The 27,478-nt window shown below is 32.8% G+C and overlaps 1 protein-coding gene across 1 annotated transcript in view; it reads left to right on the top strand.

Moving 5' to 3' along the window:
* The first annotated feature begins 9,901 nt into the window (after positions 1-9,901).
* Positions 9,902-27,478, top strand: part of LOC129222652 (DNA-directed RNA polymerase I subunit RPA1-like) — a 96,312-nt gene continuing 78,735 nt past the window's right edge. The window contains exons 1-5 of the mRNA XM_054857182.1: positions 9,902-10,009; positions 11,645-11,843; positions 17,423-17,550; positions 17,711-17,927; positions 20,989-21,187. Coding sequence (XP_054713157.1) covers positions 11,687-11,843; positions 17,423-17,550; positions 17,711-17,927; positions 20,989-21,187 — 701 coding nt within the window. The 5' untranslated portion in view covers positions 9,902-10,009; positions 11,645-11,686. The remainder of the gene's footprint in view (positions 10,010-11,644; positions 11,844-17,422; positions 17,551-17,710; positions 17,928-20,988; positions 21,188-27,478) is intronic.

The following is a 27,478-nucleotide window of genomic DNA, read 5'->3' on the forward strand; positions in this document are numbered from 1 at the left end:
ACGTTAACTCAACAACGTGGAAAAAGTAACTTCGAATATAAGCAACTTCTATTGGGTAAAATCATGTCTCCTATTCAAGAAACACAGTAGTATCTTGCTTAATCTGATATATATCATATAGATGGGGTTGTTTCCGAAATTTTAAAAGTCTGAAAGAGCATGCTCAAAAACAAAAACATATATTCTGACCATTTTTTAAATCATTTGACAAAGTTTAATATTTAAAAAAAAGTTTTAATCGGTGCAAGTTCATTTTTTACGCTTCTACACATCACATCACAAATGATAAAATGCCATTCACTGTTGCCATTAGCAAAGAGCACAATATTTAATTCGCTTCTTTACTCATATGTAGTGGCAACGATATGGTTGATTGCAAGCGTAGAACGCAATGCTTAATTCGCTCTTTAATTATCATTGCCTGGAAACGCGATAGACAGCAAACGTAAGCATTCAGCGTGCCAGTGGAGTAGTGCAAAAGTACATCATTTATGACGTCATAAAGACCACGCCTTACTTTAAAAATCGGACATTTTGAAAAATCAATTAAAAATTAAGCATGGGAAAATGAAAGTTTTTCCTCGCTCCATGTTATTATTATTATTATTATTTTTATTTATTTATTTTTTGTTTATTCTATCAATTTCAGTGATTAAAAGTAGTTTTTTTGACTGAAGGAAACAACAATTGACGAAATGCATTTAATGAGGTAGCGATTGTAGTGGATGAGTAGAACTTCATCATCGCGATATCGCTTTGCTGCTCAGAAATAAGCAAACACAAAGAATTGTTGACACTAATAGATGCCACGATCTATTGCAATATCCAATTATTTTTCCCAAACGATCAAGATGTACATCGTCTACACGTACGCAAAAATAGTGTCCGACCATTTCCTATTCATTAAGATAAATCAAAAGAAATGGAAATTCGACGGAAAGAAATATATGAGAGACGCGATAAGTAAGGATGGTGCTACAAAACAGAATTTGAGAATTGCAATGCGGGTTCTATTACTCTGAAACACAGCCAAAGATGTGCTGATTGTTTTTTCGGAGCATGAAGTGCATGATTAGTAGTCAAGAAAATATCTAAAATAAGTTCCATAAATGTCGGAAAATACAAAGATCACTATGTAATCTGAATTTGTTTAAAAGAGCAATCAATATTTGAAGCTGAATTCACTAATATCATTTTTTTTTTTAACGAAAAGTCATTATTGAAAAATTAAGCCATTTTCCCATCACAGAGGATATAAGACTACTTTTATGAATGGTTCCCTTATTCCGTGAACAATGTGCAGGTGAGCCCGATGTCGAAGGATGAAAGACATATAAATAATGTAAAAACGTCTTTAAAATATACCATGGCGTTTTGATGGTATTTGCAATGGATTAACTTTACTCGAAATTATACCTTATTTACCCAAAGGCACAGTACCACTTTCAGTACTAACAGTATAACATGGAACACAGTCACTCAGAAGGAAATACTGATCGATCATAGAAATTCGTAGTACACATTTAACACAGTAATATAGTCCTTGAAACGTTTCTTTTCAATTCTATCGTTGATCATGCTGTAAGAATTTGGAGAAAATTGCATAGAGTTTTGTGCAAAAACTTTTCAGAGAGAAGCTTTATCTTTCGTCCAGCTGCATTGCTTTATTAGCAAACAGCCAAATTAGCGCAGAGTAGACCAATCCAGATATAACTTTAGTAGGGGTGCGACATCGATGTCGATGTTTTGGAAACATCGATGTTTTTGTTAAAACATCGATGTTTTTGTTAAAACATCGATGTTTTTAGCATCGATGTTTTACTTTCAATGTCTTTGGACTATCGATGTTTTGGTTTCGATGCTTTTTCGATGTTGATGTTTTTGCGTTTTAATTGAAAATTATCATATTTGCTCTAATTTTCTCGCTAGGTATTTTAGTTTACTTCTGGAGTTGGCAAAAAAAAAATCATTTTTTTGCATTCATTTTATAAGATAAATTTTTCTGTGTAGATGATGATTTTTGGGAAGATCACTACAAGATAGTAGAAAATTAACTAGAGAGTGAGGAAGAGATCAAAGCTATTAGAAGAACCTGACACTGGTAGTCTGCTGCTAGAACTAAAGGAAAATCTTATACGTTAATACGGTGAAAATTCTAACTTTAAGAATTCAGAGCTTTTAAAAGTTGTTTTAAAGTATTTGATACCGATGGCAACTTCTGTTCCATCGGAAAGAGATGTTTCTCTAACTGATGGGATAGTCTGTAGAAAGAGAAATGCGCTTCTGGGGGACAAAGTAAACAAACTTCTTTTTCTCCAAACTGTCAACACCAATATTCGGGGTTACTTATCGACTTCCCTCAACAAAGTCCCTCTATTACTTACAATTTGAGTTTGATTATTAACAAACAGTACAACACATACTGTCCACCTCTGGCAGGTTGAGCTCCGCTACCCGATCGATTCAACGATTCTGTTACTTGAAATAGGGGTGAGAAAAAACGGCTTAAGAATTTGCGGATTTAGTCGGCAGTTTATTGCCCTTTGGCGAACAATATTACTGTACCTAAATATGTATTAGCAAGCGGTACTGGATTTTCTCGCAAATAAAAGGGCTGCAATGTTGCCCAACCACGCCTTACAATGCCCCTTCTTACTGATTGCTCTCCCTTGAAAGAAATGGACTTGTTCAAGGCCATAGCTCTAATTGTCGGAGCTGAACAGTATTTCCTGCTCTTAAAAAATGATTGTTAGAATTAATTTTCCATTTTTAAAATAATTGACACAACTTTTTCTCATTATTCAACTGACGGTAAGTGTTGTGGTACATTTTTCTGAGATTCTTTTTTGATGTAAATTTACTTTTAGTTTCATTCAGTTTGAAAATATTTCCCTATTACTATAACTAGTTTGTATTAATCGGTGTATTAATCGTATTATATTATCGATTTTTGTCCTACTATAATACCAAGATGTTGCGAAATTATTCTTATTAAATTATATTCATGATTTGAGGTTCAGTATTTTCAATATATCAGTCGGGTACGTAGTCTTTTGCATTGCTTAAATTAGTGAAGTACATATATTCAAAAATGTATGTTATACATTGATAAAAAAATCGATGTTTGGAAACATCGATGTTTTTTGGTCCACGTTAATTTCGATGTTTTAATTTCTAACATCGATGTTTTGAAACATCGATGTTTTGACATCGATGTCGCACCTCTGAACTTGAGCATACGATGAAAGTAAACTCTGTAAAACATGTTTCACTGCCGAAGTAGTGTTAATACAGAAGAAACAACCACACTCCCTATCAACGCTGCACTGTTAGGGCGACTCACAATAGCTTTTTTAGTTCTTAAAAGTTCTAGGTCGAAATCTGCGGCATAATGGTATCTCTACATGCATAATGCTCGAAAAGCATGAGACACACTTAAAACATTCACAGAAAAGCTACGAATCTTAATATATAAAAATCTTCTGTGCGGACGTTTGTCACCATAAGGCTTTTAAACGGCTGGACCGATTTTGATCAAATTTTTTGTGTGTAATTAAGTTGTGGCAAGCATGGTTTCGAAGCGCGATGAATCGAATCGGAAACATATTTGTTAATTAATTAATTAATTTAAACCTTGGATGGTTATATCTCCCAAATGATTAATATTTATTTTAACAATTGTTGAGCGAGAACTTAAATAAATATTTAAACCGTTGCCAAAGGACAATAAGCCAGCTCTGCTTTTTGTAATGAAATTTTCTACTGTGATATGTCAATTGAGAATAGATAAAACGTAGAAAGAGATTGAAGCCTTCATTTCTTGAAAGCAACGATTTTAGGTTCCGAGATATAATTTAAAATATAATACTGGAAGGTTCACACAAAACGTGTGTTCTGTCGTCGTAGTTCAACCATGTGACCGGATCGGAGCTTTAGGTTTTCCTAACCAGATGATCAGAAAGTACCGTACCAAGCAACATTTGTTTCTCGGCTCAAATCCATCTGAGTTTTGGCACCAATGTCAAGAATACTTTAAGGATTATCAAACTAATCAGTACATTATTAAAGGAAAAGATGATGGAATTTAAAGACGAAACGAATTTTATTTTCGTCCAGATAAATTACAACAGGGTAGTTCTGTACACAAAAGATCAGTGCAGTGGAAGATCTTTATATTTGGTGGAAAGAACAAATTAGGCAATACATGAAGTTTTGAAATTTTTCGTTCAAAAGATCGGACCGCTAATCGATCGGAGTTAGCTTATTCCCTCACAGATCGGCTGGATTACAGTAACGTGTCGGCTTGGTGACTTTGGCTATAAACAATAGAGTTGCGTGATAATTTGTTTACATTTTAAAGCTACTGTGCATGTACTTCCTTGTATTTTTTGTTTCTTTGGCGAAATATTGCAAATTGCAAAGAATTGTTTTTTTTGTTTTTAAACAGTGTTTAGTCATTTTAGTTGAAGAATGTGTTTATTTTACATCGGGAGTTAGAGAGGGGGTGAGTGATTTTCGCTTATTCAGAGAATTGTTTTTACCTTTATCATTTTTTAAACGATATCCTTTCGATTGTTTAATTCTTTTTCATATGGGGGATGTTGCAGCGAGATTTCCCGTCTGTTCTAGATGGCTGGTTAGTTTTTTACTTAATATCTGAGGGCGCTTTTATCCTTTGAGTATGGCTGAAGGAACAAACCATCAAGTATGGGAAAAAATATAGTTAATAAAACAACTGCTCAGTGGACAGTAGATAAATCAAGTTGTTATAAATATACGCATTCTGACACTAAGCAGCTTAAAACATTTTCTTTTTACTTATTTTTTTCAACAAAATAGTTCAAACACTTGATATTTTATTGAAATTTTTTAACTTTTCAATTTACAAAGTTTGCACAGAACAACGTCTGTCGGGTCCTCTAGTTGTCCTATAAATATGCGGTTTGCACAAGAATAACCACCAACTCATTGAAATTCGGCATTGTACTATATTATGTAGTATGGCACTTGTATTAGCCAGGTGGTAACACAAGTGCAGTATTTTTAAAATGGAGACAAAACAGAAATGGTTTACTTTTGTGTGTGGGTGTGTTACAACCTGGTAGCGTCCAGCATTATATTGTACTGGTAATGTCCTGGGCCGTCATCACTGCGGCTATTCTGGCCGCTGAATGCTATTCTTGAGTTATTATAAAGCTTTTGGAAGTGGGAAAGGAGGTCATTTATGTGCCCCCAAAGCACTTCAAGAAGCATAACGCATATTTAAAAAAAAAAAAAACACGCTTTTCCGGTTTTGCCACCATTTAAAAAATACTGCAATCGTATTACCACTTGATTAACACAATTCCGAAACTTTATGATTTTCTGGTTATTCTTGTGCAAATCGCATATTCATACGACAATTAGTTGCTTTACAGTTATTTTTTTGAAATGTGTTATGACCTTTTCGAACACCCTGTATTATCTCATTCAACGTCCTTTTGATAGTTAAACTCTCTACACATTAAGAAAGCTGCTAATGACAGGAAGACATAACAGTTTTTTTTTCCGTGCTAATACAAATAAAATCTTAGGAGACAGTATAATAAAAAAATATTAAATTAATAGTCTAAACATTTAATATATATTTAATTGATTTGAAGAACAATTGGGGCTGTGAGAAGCAAAGAATTGGGTAGTTTCTGAAATTTTAAACAGCAAAAAAAGTATTTTTTGTTGAAAGAATATGCTTAAAAACATAGGATTTAAAAATTTTTAAATAATTTGACATAGTTTAATATTAAAAAAATATATTTTAATTGGTGGGCAGATTCAATTTCATTTTTTTCGCTTCTGCTCATGTCGTCACAAGTGATGAAATGCCATTCATGATGACATTAGCGCAGAGTGAAATATTTTGCAATTACATAAAGATAATTATTAGTATCCGAAAGATAAAAAATATTATTTATTATAGCACAATGATAGTATTGAATTTCATGTTTACTTCGGAAAAGCCTTCACTCAAAATTCTCATTATGATTGCTATTAATATTACTGTTTAATGGCAACCTTTTTTTAACAATGCGTAAACATTCAGCACGCCATAGTACGTCACTTCTGAAGTCATAAAAACCACGCCTTATTTCCAAAATCGGACGTTGAAAAAAATTAAATAAAAAATAACTATTGAAAAAAAAATAAGTTTTTTTTTTTTGGATCCATGTGTTTATTCTATCTATTGCAGTGACTAAAAGTACTTTTGATTGAAGGAAACAACTCCATTCTAGATCCATTGGGTATAATCTTCATGCCCTTTAAGTGCCTCGTTCTAAGTCTGGTGGTTGTGGTAATGTCTCAGTTCTAGAACTACAACAGAGACATAGCTTCCAAGATTACCAGACTTAGAACAGGGCACTTGAAGAGCATGAAGATTATGCTCGATGGATCTAGAATCTTCCAAGAATGACTACCTTGCCCAGACAAGCAATTTGACCCAGAACTTGTTTTCATTTGCCCGTCCACCATTGCGGTCCTCTTCAAAATAGATCTAAACTGTATGCAGTGTGTACAGACAAGGCCGAGGAAGTCATCAGGGCAGTTAGTCAAGCTTTCGACTCAATCTATTTCTTTCCTTTTTTGAAATTTTCATTTTGTATTAGCCACATGACAGCAACAACAACAGAAGCAAAGGGATGTAAGTGGGCTTTTTAAATTTTCGAGTAAAACACGTTTAAAACTCAGATCCTAGATAGGTTTTTATAAAACTTTTTTTAAAAAATCATGCAAATCAATCTCTTGCCTCAAAACAGAGACGAGATTCTCCTACCATGTGTGCTGTTTGTCTCCAAATTTTTATTTTTGGTACTTATAAATCCCTTTGCTTCTCACTGCCTCAATTATTACCAAAATGACCCAATTTTTACTTCTTATACAAAGTACAGAAGCTATTGTAATTATGAAAAAACTTGTAAATTCAGGCCTAAATTTCAAATTTATTTCAGAAAAAGAATGTTGACCAATTTTTCGGCACGTACATACGTGCTTATGTAGTTTATGTGCCTACCTTCGGACACATGGACCACTGAGTCATTGAAAGACAGTATGCCGTATAAGGTTGAAATTTCTATGTAGGGTTTGTACGTTGTCTAGTTGCACACCTTAGCTGCAATCCGATGTTTTAGATTTGTTGCTGAAACATCAGATCTCAAATGCCAAAAAAAAAAAAAAAAAACATGAAGTTTCATTTAATTTTAGAGTGCCATTCTCTGTATTTTAGCATACTTTAGAGGTGTAGGACAGTTTCTTAAGAATTATTTCAAAAAACTAGAAAAAAAAATGCATTTGAAATATTATTTCCCGTAATACATCCTACTCCTTGGGGTTATTAAAAGACATCAATTATTCAACAGGTGAAAAATCAATCAGTGTGGCTTGACTGTGCTAAGTAGTTTTACTTTCACTCTTCGTTGAGCAATCACAAATTGCTTATTATCCTCGCTTGACCAAAGTTGATGTTGCTCTGTTTTTTCAGATTATTGTGACAATGGTTGTTTTTAATATTCATTTAAAGAGTGAAATTTTCATTCTAATAGTTACAAATGGGTTTGATTTTATTCATATTTCTTTCACAGCTTAACTCAAGCAGACTTTACCTTAAAAAAAGTTTTTTGTAAAATTACATTTTTTCAGAAGAAAAAAAACATCTATACAAACTTAAAGAACAAAACTTCAGAAAAACAAAATTTCCAGATTACTAACTATCAGCATTTAAGATTAATAAGAAACGAAAATACATACGTTAAACCCTGCAAACAATCCTCATGATAAGTGTATTGATGGATATCTCGGTCATAAAATTTTTATCTCTAATACCGCATCCTAATCACCATCAATTTTTTAATGGATATGCTACCTATTCTAGAAAATCACTAGTCATAATAGGAGGAATGCAAGTTTCTTGGTCATTTTCATTCCAATCCATTTGTAGAAACAAGAAACCTAACAAGTAGGGTTCTATTGCGTTCGTGATTGCAAAAAACATGATTTTGAATTTAAGGTATCAAAAACTCCAATGAATGCTGGATGGTTTTTTTTTTCTCCTTTTCACATATATTAAAAAAATAAAAGTTCTACTTAAAAATATTATGCTGAAGAAAAGAAAGTGATAGGTGGTCTTAATGAACCATAGCTTCAAAAGGAAAAAAAACTTTTCTCGAAAACCAGGGGAAATATCAAAGCTAAAGTAACTTTTTTAGGAAAAAAAGTTCAATGAAAATGTACTTAAAAGAAAATAAAGCTATTAAATACATTTTAACTTGCATAAAATCAATTTTTCTACTCCCCCCCCCCCCCCCGCCAAAAAAAAAAAAAAAAATAAACTTTTTATGTAGCATTAAAATTTTTATATTTCAACCCCTGCTCTAAGCTGTTGACTTACCGACTAACTAGCTGAATTTGCAGATCATTCGACTAAAAACCTATGACTAACTTCACTGTGGGCCTCCTAAGCCCTGCACTAGGCCGAATTTCCTCACAAATTTGGCACTGCGAAGTATTTATTCTCTCATTACATCATCATAAACATAATTAGCAGGTCCCCTCTAGTTTGGGGAGAAGGGGTGGCTGTTTCCTAATCTCATTGAGTTATTTATAACTTTTTCCATTCCATTATTCTTTTATAGCGAAAATATCTAGTATTATTTATGAACAAATGTCAACTGAATTACATTTAATTTTTACAAAAAACTTGATTTTAGAGGGAGTAAAGGCCTTTCTTATATATGATCTTACCCGCAATAACCACTAGCAGTACCCCTTTTCCATCTTTCAAAAAATACTCATTTCCAAACAGAGGAATATTTCAAAAGCAAACTTTTAATACAAATACATCACACACAAGAGAAGGTATAACGACAAAAATTTTCACTGTAGTGTTCAACAGTAAAAACATCACAACAAGATTGTAAAAAAAAAGTTACTCGACAATTTTTATACTATTTGATTTTTTTTTATCCATTTCAGTAACTGTACTCTTCAAGTTCAAATAAGAAAGGTAATATACGTTTGCATGTCAAAATTTACTTTCAGCATATGCAAGTAAATTTTATGCACAAATTTTAATAAAATGCTATGCACACCGGTACTGGATAGCACTAAATTCAAAGGAAGATTCATTCAAATGAAAAATGAAACACTTTGAGCTTCAATTACAAGATGAACTAGGTTGAAGCCTAAGACTCCAAAACGAAATGAGATTTCTTATTACCATAATGGTCTCATCATAAAAACAGAATCTGGACAAAAACTTGAAGTGAAAAAAGCTATTTTTCAGAACTAGATTTGACCCCAGCAGCTTCGCGGCGCAAAGTCCGAATAACAGTTGCTAATGCTTCAGGATTAGCACCGTTTTCACAAAGTCGAACACATATGGCTAAGGTTTCATCATCTAATCCAGTATTAAGCAGACGAGACATTTCTTGCAAAAGCCCAAATATTTCTTTAGCTTCAAGTATTCCACTGCCACTACGATCGGAATCTGCCATTATTATGGATGCACGAAAAGCTGATAATCAGGAAAATAGGACTTTCAAACTTCTCTTATGCAGAACTACTGTTAAAAGTAATGCTTTAAACGCAAGACAAAATTCAGAACGTCAAAAATTCTCAAAACCGCCACTCAGAATTTTTGTTTACATTTTACAAAAAACCGTCATTTCACTTCACTTCTCAAAAAAAAGCAACTTTTTAGTTTTTAAGTATTTACGCAATTAAAATTAGAGTTCCAGCCATCATTTCAATCCTAATCTTAATTTAAAATTTTAGAACGAAGGTTCTCTTCTCTGTCTTATTATTTTAGATAAAGTACTAAATTATAAATTTTATCTTAAAAATATCTGGCAAGTTTGCAAGATATAAACATGAATGAGCGCCGTGGTTGGTTTGTTTACACGTGCTTGGTGGATGTTTCCTTCCCGGTTTCCGTTATGAGTTGATTAAAATTAACCGAAACTAGGGCTTTCACTTTGAAGTATGTGTTATGTTTAGCCCATGAATACTTAAATTAGTTTCAAAGAGTGTTAAGTGTAACGGCCAAGTTTAAGTATTTAATTTATTGTTTAGCTCAAAGTATGAGTTCTTCTTGTTTTATGTAATGTACGTAATTTAAAATTTATTTTTAGAAATTTTATTCTAGCTGTCTTTTATTTAAATATTTAGCTTCATGTAACTCAATCAACATGGCTCATGTCCTCATAAATGCCAGAAAATTAACAATACCCGTACCAATTCAATAAAAATTTCATTAATAAGAAAGGAAACAGTCTTACATTTTCCCATGAGCCTATAAGTTAATCAATGTTTCAATCTTAGTATTTGCAATATGTATTCATCAATAATAAAAATAGATAGTATTCGCTTGTTACAGAAAGACAGTTGAAAAAAGGGGAACTGAACAGAACCAAGCACTGCGTTCAGAGGTCTATTGTACTACTCCCCAAATAGAAGTCTTAAAACAGACATGTAGCTGAAGCAAAATTCAGCTAACACCTCATAGGAATGTCATAAATTTCCCACGGTTCAAGCAAATGATGACCAAGTTGTTCAAACCTATAGGCAGAAAGCACCTCACAATCATGCAGGGTGTGAGTAATAGTTTCCTCATCAAAGAGGTAACCTCTGCAAATTGTATCATTACTGACACCCATTATATAGGCGTGGCTTTAAGATGTTAGGACCAGAAGCCTTCCTAATACCTACTATTTTTGTTAAACCTTTTGCATTTTTGGCACGTGATCCTCGGAGAGAATCAGGTATGTCCTCCTTAGGATGACAAGCTGAATATGTTCAATGTCATTGTGAGATAACCTCTCCTCTCAGACAGAAAGGTTTCTCTCACAATAGCCTTCTTAAACACACTCACTGCTTGAGAATAGGACTGTCCTTGACCTGTCCTTACTCCTTAAAATGCGGCAGTCTGTGAAGGGGAAGGAGTTGAAACCTCCAACATTTGGTTTCTCCTACCTTCTTAGGAATGGCTGGCCCAGTAGCTTTTGCCCCTCTCCTGCTCGCGCCTGTTGTATTTTTGTACGTAAATGAGTGCTTCCTGCCTCCTCCCCCCACTGCAGAGCTGGTAGGGTCGCAGACATGCACCCTCACCCCGTTTTGCCGGTTAAGAGTTCCAGTTTCGCTTGCTAAGAGTAAACCCATAGTAAATCTCATCAAAATTTCTCTGATACTCTCCAGGAAAACTCCAGGCCTGTTGGAGATACACAAAATTCATTATGACTCGTTGTGTATTGTTTTTCAGTTGAGCTTTTTAGTGATTTGTTTAGTAGTGTTTGAATGAACCAATTTGTTTAATTGTAATTTTTAAATGAACGTTTGCATTTTAAAGTTGTGGCTACATTATAAGTAAAATTTAAATTTTATATTTCTTAATATATTTTTTTTTGTCTCAAAGTCTCATGTTTGTTGGCATCTGTTGTATTTGTTTTCTTTTAAACATAATTTAATTTAAAATTTCATTTTTATGCTTCTTTTGCTTATGGTTGTTGTTTGGCCTGTACATTCAGCCAAGTTAGAAATTACTGTACTTTTAAAATATTTCCTCTTCTTTATTATGTTTGTAAATTGAAAACTGATGTATGTATTTTTTGTCTTCTAGGTAGCAATTTGAGAGATAAAAAGTCTGAATTTTTTTTTCAAAATGGAAACTGAATCATTTAAGACTATAAAAGGCTTGTCGTTTGGAATTTACACTACAGAAGAAATAAAAAAAATAAGTGTTCTTGAAGTCACTAACACAGAAATTTTGGACTCTTTGGGACATGCATCTCCTGGTGGACTTCATGATCTTCGCCTAGGTAATGCTGCAAAGTAATCATTTGAGCTTAAATAATATTTAACATGCAAAACTATGAACAATTTTGATTGAGTTTTCTGTTTATCTTTTTCAAATGAATAACTTTGCTGTATCTAAATCCAAAAAAGTAACCAACAATAGATTCTGAGCCAAGCTATACTGGCCTTATTCAATTTATCAATCTGTAGTGAAGATGATACATAATCCCCCAGAAGATGCTGCATAACCTTTCGAAATTGTAAATTTTCCAATGATTTTTCTATTATTTTTTTGCATTAAAGAAGCTGAAACTGTAAACTGCAAGTGACATGCATGCACATGTAAAGCTATTTAAAAGAAGCATCAGTAACATTTGAGAACAAATGTTCAATTCTTCTAGGGTGGTGTGAAATGCCCCACCTCACTCTCACCAGTTAAAAGTCAGGGTGAAAGCTGGGTTCAAAAGTTCATTAGCATAAAAGCTAAAACTAAGGGAAAAATTTTAGCAAGATGCTAAAATGTTACATTCTCATATATTTACATATACCTCAGTGTGTTTCGTCTCCAGTTGAAAATAAAACTCATATTTTATCTGTGACATGTTTGAAGAAATAAGTACAGCAGCTATTTTTTTAAACGCAAAATAAAAAAAAAATAACACGATTGGTCTTTAGAACATTTCAGTCCCTCCTCCTAATAAAGCAGTTATTGGGGGACATAATGCCGGACAAGACAAAGTCTTATTGAATTTAATAGTTATTTAATCATCTTAGAGCTAAGATTTAAAATGATTAAGTTGATTATGGCCATGCATGCTTCCGCTCTCTAGGATCATACATTTTTCTTTTTTTTTTAAATGAATTTTTTATTTCAGCAAAAAAGCAAAAATGCATTGTTTTGTTTTCGCAATTGAGATAGTGTGTTCGCATTCTGCGAAAAATTCGACCGTAGCAGAAACCCTGTTGAGAGTTAAATTACCAACACCAGCAGTAGTGTACCTATGGGGTCGAGCGCCCCTGGCGAACTTAAGAAATGGCCCCTCACATAGGTTCACCTCCATGAAAGTTTCCGGGAACATTTTGAGTGATGTATTCTACAAATCAGGAAATATTTTTACAGCTTTAATATTTTTATTTTCAATTGCTTTCAATGATGCCCCATGGTCCTTCGCAATTGATGTTATGTATGTATATGTATGCGTTCTCGAATTTTATCTTTCAGTAAAATTGAGATTTCATTCGGCAAATTAAGGATTTTCCCCCTTCCCCACCATTTTATTTAAATTCAATAAAACCAATAATAGTTGCTATTTGATTATAAATATAAATATTGTACATTTTTGAACCAAATGAGAATAAAAATTTTCAGTTCCGTTTACAGCAACTCATATATTTATTTTTTTTTCAGCTTTTTAACTTGGAATAGAATTTGTTTCAAAACACTAGTAGAATATACTATAAGCATAATTTTCATGTTTGTCAAAAAAAAGAAACAATTACATTTTTACAATTATTTTATAATAAAAATCAGAGGGTTTATAAAATCCTATAATATTAGGAAAACGAAGCAAATACAAAAACAGAAATTGACTCATAAAACACCGTCGTTTACATACAGGCAAAATGAAAGAACTACATATTTGCTAATTAAGGCAGGGGTGCCCACTTAGGGGGTCATGGCCCAGATTGGGCAGTTGAAAAAAATTTTTTTTTTTTTGGGGGGGGGGGGGGATGTTTTGAAGGGCATTTTTCTCATTTTTAGGGGAAGTTCTTACTTTTGAGGGGAGGGGGCTTCACAACTTTTGGGGGGGGGGGGGGGGCACCCTGATTTAGGTATCCCAATATTTTGTTCAAATAAGACTTTTTATGTTTGTATTAATTATTATAATGAGAATAAATACTCATATAGAAATGATACACAACAAAATGTCATCCCCTCTTCCCAAAAAAAAGAAGAGATCACATGGAAAAGAACGCTCTCCACAACTGCTCCCTGGAAAACAAACTATGTACCGAAGTCTTTAGCTAACTCAGTGGATTGGAGTGGATTTTAGGCAACGGCTAAAATCCCTCCCCCCCCCCCTTTTTTTTGAGAATTTAGCAATGTTTCATTTTTCCTTTTAGTTCTTTTTTTCTTGAAAACGTTTTTTTAAGCATTTTTCTAATAAATTTTTTTTTAAATCGGTCAAAATGCCGCCCCCTGGCAAGAGCCGCTTCTGCCAACCCCTAGGTATGTTACCGATCACCAGCGGGGGCTAGAAACTTATTTGGAGTGGTGGTGAGGTGTGTTCTTGCTTTTCAATGATTCAACAACGACAGACACGTTAAAGCAAAATACTGTTTTGGAGTTCTTTGTACATCTTATCAGCGATGTTCCTAGCAGTGACATGTCAGATTGATAATTTTTGGCGTAACCCCCCCCCCCCTTAGTATTTCTATTACTGTTTCATATAAATTTGAAGTTTATACAATTTTCATGCATTAGACATTAGACGCATATTCCATCACCACCTTCTTTCAGAATGTTGCGGGGAAGAGGATTAATTGTTATTAAAATTTGATAGATTAAATATGATTTAGATGTATTCGGCTTAATTTTCGGAATTGAAGTATTTATATTTTTCATAAGCTGTTAAATCTATTTTGATTGCTACTCGGGGTGGACTTCGCCCACCACAGTGACGTTGCTTCATTTATTTTTTTTACGGTCTGTGTTTTCTTCATTCTTCTAATCAAGGCCGTGGCGTCCCTATGTGCAAGGTCGTGCAGCGCACGATGGCGCAAGAATCAAAAAGGCGCAGCACTCTACCGATCAAAAATACTCCAAGTGGAGAGAATCTTTGTTAACAAAAAAATAAAATAGAACTTTTAAAAATACAATGCTTGATCAAGCCAAAATGATGCCCAGGCCCTGGCAAAATTTGGTGCCCCTCTCACATGAAAATCTGCATATTTTTCATGAGGAAGTTTCCAAAAAGGGAAGAAATCTACCCTATTTTGGTATCCCTAAAATTATGGTGCCCAGGTCCATGGACCTGCTGGACAGTAGGTTCATTAGGCCCTGATTATATCCAATAGTGGCAGTGGAATTACACTGCTTGTTAAACAAGCAATCTTCTCGCTACCTATGTAAAAGGAAAAAGTATTGTCTTGTTGTGCCTAAATAAGCTATTCAAAAGTGCAATCTTTTACACTTAAAACACATGATGCTAATTATTGCTTACATTAGCAATTTTCTTCCTAATGTGGAGCAATTTTCTTCCTAATGTGAATGCTATTTTGGTATGTCTATAGTTCACAAGACTGAGCATATTGTCACCTCAGAGCAAAAGTAAGACATCTAATCCCAGGAATAACACTAAGATATCCTACTGTTGCTCTGAAGCGGCGGTATGAAGCGCAAGAAATTTTCCATTCCCCATTTTGGTTCTAGAGGTGATTATGTTGTATTGTAATTTGTTTAATATGTCCTTTTTTTATTGCTAACTATTGTTCGCATGGTTGGCTTTCTGCCGGCAGAAACTAGTTTTTGCTGTGCCAGTGGCGGAAACTGGTTATAACCAGTAAAAACCAGCAAAAATTGGCAAAAACTTAAAAATGTCTTAAATACTTCAAGTAATTAGTAAATGATATTTGTTTAGGTAAACTAAAACATTAAACATCATTTCATCATTTAAAAAATAAAATCCCATGCTAGTGTCCTTGATTTAGTTCAGAAGGGGAACTTTCCAATTGCAGAGGCTCATTAGTATTTTGATTAATTTAACAAAGGATAAAAAGTCATATGGGGGTGCTTAGGAAAGATTAGTGACATACAGAATTAAACAGGCATTATTACTGATTGTAATTTGCTCACTTATATGCTTCCTCTAAATTGTTTGTTATTGAAATTATCATGTCATGTGCTTCAAGAAGAAAGTGCCAGAATTTTACTTGCCTAAATTTTGTACCTAATGTCACTGCTTTGCAAAACAAATTGGCCCTATTTCTCAAAAACTCCAGCCAAATTTTTACCACAACCCCAGTTACTACATGGTGGATCAGTTATACAATAGATGAAAGTTTCACGAACATTGCTTGCCCCTTGATGCTTTGTCTGCTAGCTCTTCTGTTTTAAGGATATTCTAAAATTTCTCATTTGTGCGTAGTAAATTGAGAATCTGTTTAGATTTTTGAAACCACCTTTTCTAAGAGGCAATTGCAGGATCCAAACAATGTAACATTTGATTTTGAACTGTGATAATTTTGTAATAAAATTACAGTACTTTGGTTAACAATTAATTATTTTTTCCATGCATTTTTTGTTGTATATCAAGAATTAATTTTTCATTTTGTGAGTTTTTGCCAGTTTCTGCCGCAAAGTGGCAGAAAGTGGTTTTTGCCATGCCGGTTTTAACCTGTTTCTACCAGTGATTTTAACCGCCTCAGCAGAAACTTGCCAACCATGATTGTTCGTGGTAGTTCGACTATGTCATGTTGGCATACACATAAAAAAAAAAAAAATACTGTAAGCCCATTTGCATTATATTTTTCTTGTTCATAATATTTGTATATTGTAGACATCAATTTTGGGTGAATTTTTAATTCCAAAAAGTAACGACGTGACCATAATTACTCTATTTCCTCCCCCCCTTTTGCCCTTTTACTTTAATTATTTGCGTATTAAAAGAGCTATGGACAATGTATTAGTTTAGATGTCATAGTCAGTGCCTTTTTAATGATTCTGTATTATAGAATTATTGGTTTTATCGGAAAGGATTTCAGTTTCAGATTTTAAGGTGGAATATCCTCTATACGTCAATTTAGAAACATAATGAGTACCCTGTTGTTATGTTTTTAACAGGCATAAAAATGTTTAATTATTCATCAAATAGAGATTAGAGAGATCTTTAGAGCGGTGTTAACTTTGATATTTGAAATATTTTCTTTTCCAAAACACATTAGCACATCAAAGAAGCTACTGAACTCGAAATGACTTCAAGATATGAAGTAAAAACATACACAGTAAGCCAAAAGTAAACACACATTTTACACATTATTTTTGAATAAATTAAAATGCCAAATGTATTTTTCGCACGTCATATTCGACTACAAAACCTCATTCCAGTGTTAACTATATTTTCCTCGGACGCCACTGCATGAAAGCACTCAAAAGACATTTGCACGACGACACTGATCAGGCTTGGCGCAGGCCTGCTTCTAATATACGTTTTCTTTTTTTGAGCTAATGGATGACCCCTGTGCGCACGCCTCTGCCAACAAGTTGGGTCCTATCGCAATTTGATTGCAAAAAAACATAATTTGAAATCAAGGTGTCAAAATTCAAATTCTATTTTCCTTTAAGTTTTGTTTTCTGTAGCTTCTCAACTAATTGATATGGGTTTTGATTTGATGCAAGAACTATGTTATATTTTATCACATCAATTATCTGTCAAATTCCATATAAATCTAAATTTAGGTTTAAAATAATTTTTTGTTAATATTATTTTATTCATTTGTTAGGCAACTGATTTCATTTAGGATAAAATTTGACAGAAAAAAAAAGTACTTTCTTTCAGGTAGATGATGTGAGTGAGATAGTGACAAATTCTTTTTATTTCAGGCCCCAATGAAAAAGATGAAATTTGTGAGACCTGTGACTTAAACTTTTTTAAATGTCCTGGTCATCTGGGACATATTAGCCTACCAGTGCCTGTATATAATCCTGCTATATTCTTACAATTATATCAGGTTTGTTAAATTTTATTTTATGTTTAGTTGAGTTTAACCAGTTGATATTAATATTATAATGTTAATTTTAGCTTTATCATCAGATATATACTTCAGATTGCATAGTTTCTGAAATGTATGAGATTTTTGTGTTTCAATAGCATTTTATATTTATTTTCAGTTATTGCGAGGAATCTGCTTTAATTGCCACCATCTGTTAGCTCCAACAGTTGCCAAGCACTTAGTATTATATCAACTTCAAGCTTTAGACTATGGGTTAATTGGCATAGTTCAAGAATTGTCCGAAGTAGTGACGGACGTTACTGAGTTAGATGCGTCAAACTCTTTATCTGGTGTACAAGATAAATTGCAGAGAAAATTTATTGAAGCTACTGAAGGTGTGTCCATGTTTTTTCTACTTTTTTTAAAATTTGCTGAACCAAAGCTTCTGATAGTTACTAAAATAAGTTTAGTTAATATAAACTTTAAGTATAACTTTATCTTTTCCATCATTCACTTTTGATTAGGGTTGACACGTTTTTGCGGAAGATAGAAAAAACCACGGAGAAAACTGGTAAAAACTGTCTTAATAAAGGTATCATCTTGAAACGTTTTGCCGAAGTGACAAAAATAGTTAGCTTTATTTCCAGGGATGTTATTTAATTTTACTTTAAAGTATTTTTTTAACTTAGAATATTCAATGCATTATTGAAACAAAAATCTAAATGTTAACTTTACTTTTTTTTTAGTAATGTTTTTTGGTGAATACTGTAAATGTAGAATAAAGGGGATATAACCATAAAATAAATCACTGGCTTTGGTTTAAAAGTTTAAACTGAATTAGAAACAACAACAACACTATTATGCGTAACAAATAAGGATTAGAACCCTTTGTTTTAACACATACTGCAGTAGCAATACATTAGAGCAGATTCTTAATAGCTTGAAGTCCCAAGGGACTGGCTAAAACCTTTGAGATATTGGTAGTTTGAGCAATGGGAAGTTCTCATTGCTTCTCAAGAGTTAAGAACCTGATGAAAACTTTCAGATAAAGGAACATACTAGTTATCACTAGTTCACAGTCTTCTGTATACATGAAGGATCGTTATGATCCCATAGAATGTTTATTCTAGATGCACTATATGACATTACCTCAGAGCAATAGTGAGATATCTAATCCCAGGAATGACATTTAGATATTCTACTGTTGCTTTGAGACGAAGATATATAGTGGTTGTATCCTGAGCCACTGAGAGTCAACGCAGGCCCCTTTACAGTTTGGGCTACTGGCCCTCTCCCCCAGAAAATTCATCAAACTAGGTTTCTCCAATTCCAATCTGGGCCCCTAGTTTCCGACTAAGCTGACATTGCCTCTTAGTGTTCCTGGTTGTATCTAAGAGCAAAATTCTTATCTTTCTGTTAGTTTCTAACAGAGAAGTTATGCCAGGTTTGTTATGCTTTCAAGACACTAGAAATTTGGAAAGAAACAAACTGTAATAGTATGTATTATATATTTAAAAAAAAACTAGTTAAACTCATATTCTAAACTATAGGTAACTATAGTAATGAAAATAATTTCATAAAATAGTCATCTCTCATCAAATTCAATTTAACTTAATACACCAAAATACATTTTTTGTTTTTACAAAATTGAAAAGCAAAAGCATATTTTAAACATTATTCTAATCTATATCGAGTTTCTGTTCGAGAATTATTTAAATTTTTAAAGCAGCCTTTGTGTTTGACCTCTCAACTATTTCTAACAAGCTATTTTATGTGCACAATAATATACAAGATCAAGCTTATCAATTACGAGAGTCAGGAAAGAGCCACTCTTAAGCAGTTTATGTATATGTTATGTGTATTTGGTTTTTGTTGTTTTAATTGAAGTATTCATTGATTATGTATGCTTTTCCCCCAAACTTGTGGAAAACTGTGAAATGATGGCAGGGTGGATTCAGAAATTGTTTTTGAGGGGGCACCAAAGAGTAAAAATAAAAAGCGTCTCCTCATAAAGCTTTTCCTCACGAAGTTCTTTTTAAATGTTTTTAGGCTCCCTTATTGTCAATTACCGATTTTATTAAAAAAGAATTGTAGGACATGTCGATTTTTATGTATCTTTGAATCCTAAGCCAGTTAAGTATATTCTTCTATACTGACTTCTGACTCCAATGTTACTCGTGTCAACAACTCAAGTTTTTTTAAAGTGCTCAAAATATGCTAGGTGTTTTTTAAGTAGTAGTGAAAGGCTGAAAGGAATTTGATTCGTGCTGTTTAGAAAAATATGAAACATTTAATGAGGTAATTAAATTATTTTTTTCTCTTATTTATGAATTTTATCTTTTATTTTTCTAAATCGATTTTATCTTCTTCCCTAAAATCCACTTCTGCATGATGGGCTTGTGCAATTTTTTTGAAACAAACTTTAGATTCAGACTTTAATAAAATTTATAACTGTTGCTACTGTAACTTATAAAAATCATTTCTTTAAAAAAATTGTTTTTTTTTTTAAATATTCCTTTTTGAAGCTTTGATCTCATTTATGATATCGTTACATTAGCAGCTGGGTTGCTTTATAAAAAACTAACATTTTAAGCATTTAAAAGACTATATTTTAAACATTGTTTAATATATTTGTTTTATTCTTTTAAAAATTTATAAAGGCCAATTTAAGTTAATGAACTTAATCTGGTTAGTCGCATGAGTTTAATAATATTAGTGATGTTGCAAGTGGTGTTCAGGGGGTATAGGTATGTAGCTGTCTGGCTTTTTTTTTTTTCCTTTTTTAAACTTCAGTTACTGAAATTTAGTTTTTTCAGCTTAAAAGTGTTTGTTGCAATTAGCCTCGCCCCCCTCATTTTATTTAGAAAAAGCTATATAATTTCAAAGCTTGCATGTTTTTCTAATACACAAAGGGTATGTTTAAAATGCGTTTAAATTATTTAGTATTACAGAAATATAAAACTTGGCAATAAATTAACTTACGCAGCATAGCTTTCATATGAATTTTGATTTTGTTAGTTTGAAATTTTCCTACAAATTGATGTGAAACGGCAATAATATAGTGTTGTGCAAAATGTTTATTTGTACAGGGAATAGTTATACCTTGACACAATCCTTGAAGTAATTATGTTAACAATGAAACCTGTGTAAGTTGACCACTTGCGGTGCACTATTTTAGTGGTCAACTTGAACAGGTGGTCAACTTATAGAGGTTGAATTACATGCCATAAATCTAACTCTGTGCCTGAAAATAGCAGTCATCTTAGATAGGCGGTCAACTTACAAGGGTGGTCAACTTTACAGGTTTTACTTTACTACTCATATTGAAGGTCTTTATTTTAAGCTATTTTTGACTTAACTGTTTCATTCTGATAAAATTGTATTAATAATAGTAAATAATAATAAAGCTCAGGTTATAGTTAAAATTAAAAAAAAAAAAAAACTTTTTTTATTTAGGTTTGGATCAAGATTTAAGTAATGAACCTTGTAAAAGCATAGTCGAGTGCCGAAAAGACATTATAAGAAATTTCATTGGTAAACATATGATGAGAGTAAGTGGGAAATGTCCTCATTGTCGGCATCCAAGGCGAAAGCTTACACGGAATAACATGAGCATACTTTATGTTGATGGAACAACTGTGAAAAAAGAATCTGGGTAAGCTTGTTAAATTCTAAAAATATAGTGAATTCTATCTCAGGCATCAGATCTATATAATGATCACCTTCCAAAATTACTAAAATTTTGTTGAACAAATATTTGTTCCTTATTACTAATAAAGTAACTTCTGGTAAAATTATTTACGCTAGTGAGTATACTGATTGAAACTACTTATGAAAAGGTAAAATTCGACAATTTTTTTCCCCTCCTGAGGCTTGTTTTTTTTAAGTTTAATTTTTATGTATTTAATTTATGCCATTCATATTAAAATAATCAAACAGGCTTTTAATTCTGGATAAGAAATAAAATAGTAATTTCAATACTCAATTAGTTAATAGAAAAATTGTATAATATTATGAGGCTTAACCATTATTTAGTCAAACACAGGGGTGGCAAATAGGGGGGATCAAGAGGGGGCGGTCGCATCCCCAAAATTTTTGAGCAGAATGATAGAAAATGGGTAAGTTCAATTTTTGTAAGTCGAAATCAATCCTCATTAAAGGAAATCTCGTTGGTTCTCAGCAACTATTTGATGAAACTCGACACATTCTCAGACTAGAAAAAGTGTTTTTTGTTATTTGGATGATGACTTAGAAATTCGTGAAGTATTTTCAGCTTTTTCAGCACATAGAAAACTGATAGAGAACCATGGTTAATTTTAATTAAAGAAGACATTGCCTCATATAGGCTAAATATTTCACACTTATGTGCCCAGTGTAACGATGGTATGTCCAATATGAGAGGCCTGTGAAAAGTGGTGTGACTGCATGGTTTTCACAAGAAAATTCCTTGATATTTTACATTCATTTTTACGCTCATTTTTTAAGTGTATATTTATTTAATGAGTGTTCATCGCTTTCTTCTACTAGAACTAGAAACATGTTTCAGCTGCTAAATACATTATAATGCTTTCATAGAAACTTCTTAAAAATGCATGTGATTATTGAATAAAAAAAGACATATCAACCAAATACCTCTTATGGGGCTCTATAATTATGCAATCGCGGAGTGACACAAGATAATCTTCAAGAGTTAAAACGATAAAAACATTTCTCTATAACTTCAAAGCAGTGATTTGACGACTGGAAGAATTATTGCAAAACTATTCTTTCAATGGTGAAAAAGCTCATGCCCTTTAGCATGTATGACTTCGTTTGAATTTTTATCCAATTTGTTTGCATCGGGAAAAGGTTTTTGAAAAATGCTTTACTCTATCAAAATCTATATCTTCAATCTTCAATCCCTACTCGGCGTAAAAAAAAAAAAATCTACATGATGGTGTGAAGCTAAGCATTGATTTTTTAATATTTTGTATGAAGTAATAGAAGCTAAGAAATTTAAGTTTCGAATGAAATTAACACAAGATCTGATGATAGTTATTTTTCTGTATGGTTGGCTGGGATTATGGTTAGTTGGATTGGATTTTGAAAACAAAAAATAAGTTGTTTCAACAGTGAGTAAAATTTTTAGCATGAGTCAAGGAAAATTACAAGCAATATACCGACAGAATGGTTTTCACATCCAGAGACTACAGTTTTGTCCTTGTTATGGACTCATAAGTCTGGAATAGTGAATAACAGAGCTGGAGGCAGATGAAGCTGAAGCGCCGACATGACTAGATTATTCAATGATGAAAATTTTAAACACCTCACAGTTTTTGAAGTAGCCTGGGTGATTTCAGGGTTCGTACGCCCTTGAAAAACCTTGAAAAGTGCTTGAAAAAAAAAAGTTCATTTTCAAGTGCTTGAAAACCTTGAAAAAGTTTTAAAACCTTGAAAAAGTTTCTTAGTGCTTAAATTCTCTCAAAAATCAACGAATTGTGCTTAGAAGTTTTGAAAAAGTATTTCACCAATGCAATTTTCTGAACATGTGTTCAGTATGCAACATCGCGAAAAATTGCTTCCGTGTTTGGGATTTCAATCCTTTTGCATCTTGCAAATATTTTGATGTTTTTTACAACCGAAAGATATTTTGACATATGGTACCTTAGATTAGTTTATTTTTTGTTTAATTTCATTAATTAACAAAGAAATTAATTTGGAAACCATGACAACATTGAACTTACTCGGGTTTCGCGGAAAATTGCTCTTGTGTTTGAAATTTCTATCTTTTTGCATCCTGCAAATATTTAAATATTTTGGCTAATCAAATGTTAGTTTCGCATATGCTACCTTAGATTAGTATATTTTTTGTTTAATTTTAATAAAAAACAAATAAATTTATTTCATGAGAAACATGCCACGTCGAACGAACTCAGACTTAGCGAAAAATTGCTTCTCGTGTTTGAAATTTCAATCTTTTTGCATCTTGCAAATATTTAAATATATTCACTAATCGGATGTTATTTTCATATTTGCTACCGTAGATTAGCATATTTTATGTTTAATTTCAGTAAAATATAAGTTTATTTTATGGGAAACATGACAACATTAAACTTAATTCGCGAAAATTTGCTTCCCTTGTTTGAGATTTCAATCCTTTTGCATTTTGTAAATATTTTTATATTTTTGGCAATTAGTAGTTATTTTGACACTGCTACATCAGATTAGCTTATTTTATTTTTTATTTTAATAACTAAAGAGTTAAAGAATTTATTACCTTGGTCTTGTTTAATTATTTGTTTATTTATTTTTGCAATTTTGAATATGATTATCTTTACCTAATTTTTGGTCATAACAGATTTTTTTAAAAAATATATAAATTTCAGCAGTTGAGCACCTAACAAATTAACTTAAAGTTTGTATTTTAAATATAAAGTTGATTTATATAATTTTATTTATAAGTACATCATTTTTTTATGTCTGCTAAAATAAATAAGGTGTATAACAGGGGTGGTTGTTATGATTATTCACTTGAAATCCAGTTGTGTTCGTTTTTATGCTTTTACCTCCCTATATCTCCAATTTTCCCCTTTTCCTCAAATGTTCAAAATTACTACTTTATTAAGGTTGTGGGTACTTAGAGCTTACTGAAAGAGGCTTTAATCAGCAAAGGGGTAGATAGCTTAAGGAGGGTCATTCATCTTCATTTGGATCTAATAAATTGACCAGTACCAGCCTAGTTAGGCCCAGTGCCTGTTGCTGGTTATCAACAGGCACTGGGCATGGTATTTCTATGCAGAATATTTTGACTTAATAAACTATTTTATGAATTGTATGCATAGCAAAAGTTATTGTTGTACATATGTATATTCAAGTAATAGGGGTCTTAGTTTTAAAAATTATTCCCCCCCCCCTCGCCCCATTTTGCTCTTTGAAACTTTCAGGTAATTTTTTATGAACTCACAAATCACAATTACACCTGAATATTATTGCCTTTCTAAATTTAAATTCTAATTTCAACAATAACCCATTTTTTCCCAAAATAAAACTACTTTTGTCATAATATATGTCAACTTCTTGTGAATCTTTTCAATTTCGAAATATGGCTCTATAAATCTGAACTTGCACATTTATTGTCTATTGCAAGTTAATCAATGAAAGCTTTATAGGCTCAAGTTTGCATTCAGAGTATTTATCACTGCTTAAGCTGCTTTTCTATATTTTGAGGTGTAGAGACTGGACTGTGGACTTTCATAAACTTTTCTTACTTCCTAATTTTTAAATTTTTCGAGGACAGTTGAAATGCCTTATTGGCTGAACAACTAATACATACTACATACGAATAATTGATTTGCATACTTATAAATGATTTGCAAACCTAATATTTTTAGAACTTAATAGTGCAAACTGAAATAACTTTCTGGGTAGTGTTTGTCCTAACCGCCCTCATATTGTAATAAACCACTGTATAACTATTGGAAATAAATGTTGAAACCAAGGGGGGGGGGGGGGGAGGGGCGTGACTTCAAAAACTCCTCTCTGGCAATGCCATTGAACTTGGATATTTTAGTTTCTTCCCATAAAAGTTAAAAGCACTTATGAAAGGGGTTTTTTTAAAGTATTAATTTGCTGATTCTAGAAAATATACAAACCTCTGACTGCTGCAACCTTTGAAAAACCTCAAAATTAAACCTCTTGGTATCTGCTTCTCTTTATGACCAAACTTTTCAAACATTTTCAGAAAAACTTTCAACGCAGTAGATCTTTCATCAAAGCGTCTCTCGTTGTAGAAAAAGCAATTTTGTTTTCCTATACTTTTTTGTATTATTACTTTCTTCTATATCTAATATATAGAAGAAAGTATTGGATTCGTGCAAATTTTCGAATTTCGAATTTTGACGGATTCGAACGTTTTGAGGTGTGCTGAGTCCATTTTGACCATTTTTGGAAAATGTCTGTCTGTCTGTATGTGTGTGTGTATGTGTGTGTGTGTGTATGTGTGTCACGTCTGTGTGTGACCAGTTTTTTGTGGCCGCTCTACAGCAAAAACTACCGCATGAAATCGAACGAAATTTAGTACACATATGTGCCCCTATGTGAACTTGTGCCCATTAGTTTTTGGCGCGAATTCCTCCAAGGGGGGTGGAGCAATGGGACGTTTTTCGAGTTACGCGTGCTTGCTATTCCTCAGGAAGTAACTGGCGGAATCAAACAAAATTTGGTCCATATGTTGGTATTAACAGGAACAGGTGCTGATTCAATTTTGGTGTCAATAACTCAAACGGGGGTTGAGCTGTAGAACGTTTTTTGTCGTCAATTGTGACTGTTGTATCTCAAGAAATAATGAACGGAATGAAAGAAAAATTTATCGGCAAGTAGCCCTTAGTGGGTATAAGAACTGATTTTATTCTTGTGTCAACAGCTAAAAAGGGGGTAGCGCAATCACCCGTTCTTTTTTTCCATTTTGAGTGCCCTATCTCAAGAAGTAATGCTACGTTCTGGTTGAAATTTGGAATATATGTGAATCCATATGTAAGCAGGCTTTGGTTCAATTTTGACGCCGATCGCTCCAAGAGGTGTTGATTTTTTTTTGCGAATAAAAATATTTTTATTAATGCAACAATAAGAAAGATGAATCGTAATAGATTGTCGTCTGCGTATTTCTCGTGATTTTAATTGTATGGAAATGATAGGAAATATTATCTCAATGATTTAAAATTTTTAACTGTTGCCATCTTATGTTTGTTAACAAATAAAATATTTGTAATTCATTCAAGCAAGGCTTTTAAAATAACTTTCAATTTTCGCTCTTTGCTTTGCTTTTGCAATAATTCAGACATTGGGATAGTCGTCAAGTTTTTGCATGTGTAATTTTGTTTTTGTTGGGAATATTGCTTCCTCGTCAAGCATGGGGAGGGATCAGAAAAAAAAGAAAAATATAGAAGAAAGTTTCGTGATGGCCACAACATACTAGTTGCCTTATTTCTATGTGTTTGTAGCAAATGAAATCTGCATACAATATTTTTAGTACAAATTTATGATATTGCCTTGAAAACAAAATTTTTTACCTTGAAAAGTGCTTGAATTTTTTTCTGCCTAAAGGGTATGAACCCTGGATTTTGAAGAGCAAGATATAAAAAGTGTTTTCATACATAACTTTGTGTTATTTCAATTATTTTTAACTATTACAATCAGCTCAGCTACAGGGGTGATTGTGTTCCGGTATTTTACCGGATTTCCGGTAATTACATCTTGATTACCGGTATCTTCATCTTCGAAAATACCGGACCATCCTATATTTTCAGAAAAACCCACTTTTGTAAAATTTAGGTCGATGTTTAATGAAACGCCGAAAGTCCAAATTGAAGACGTTTTGTTTGGTATAAAGCGTAAGCTACCGTCATGTTTTGCAATTTCTATGGTAATTATTGAAGAACAGCTGGGGTGAGAGATGGAATAAAGGCTAGATAAGAAGAGAAAGGAGCGTTACTTGATATTTTTCCCCTTAATATTTTCTTTTCAAGCTGCCTAATATCGTTTCTCTGTTGCGTATCTTAATATGCAGATGATTGCCACGCACTAATAAAAAGACATAAATTCTTCCAAATTAATTTCTCCAAAAGTTTCTGTGGTATAATCTGCTTCATGACCCCCCCCCCCCCTCCCCTCCCGACACAAACACATGAAAATCCTTGCTGTAACTATATTATTAGATTAAATTGCTAAAATATTTATTCACCAAGATGGCCTATGGCTTTTCTCTGTTGTAGATGCTTATGTAATAGGCTTTACAGTCCTTCTCCCCCCCACCATTAAATGTTGAATTTAACGACTTATATATATCAAAAGTATCGATATTTGGAGAGCGATATATCGTGGCATTAAAATTCGGATATCGCCTAGCCCTATTGCGCAGTGATCATAATACATTCTGCCCCTTTTGCCCCAAACTTATTTAATTCTGTAA

The sequence above is a fragment of the Uloborus diversus genome, chromosome 5, assembly GCF_026930045.1.
Source record: "Uloborus diversus isolate 005 chromosome 5, Udiv.v.3.1, whole genome shotgun sequence".
Taxonomy (NCBI): Eukaryota; Metazoa; Arthropoda; class Arachnida; order Araneae; family Uloboridae; genus Uloborus; species Uloborus diversus.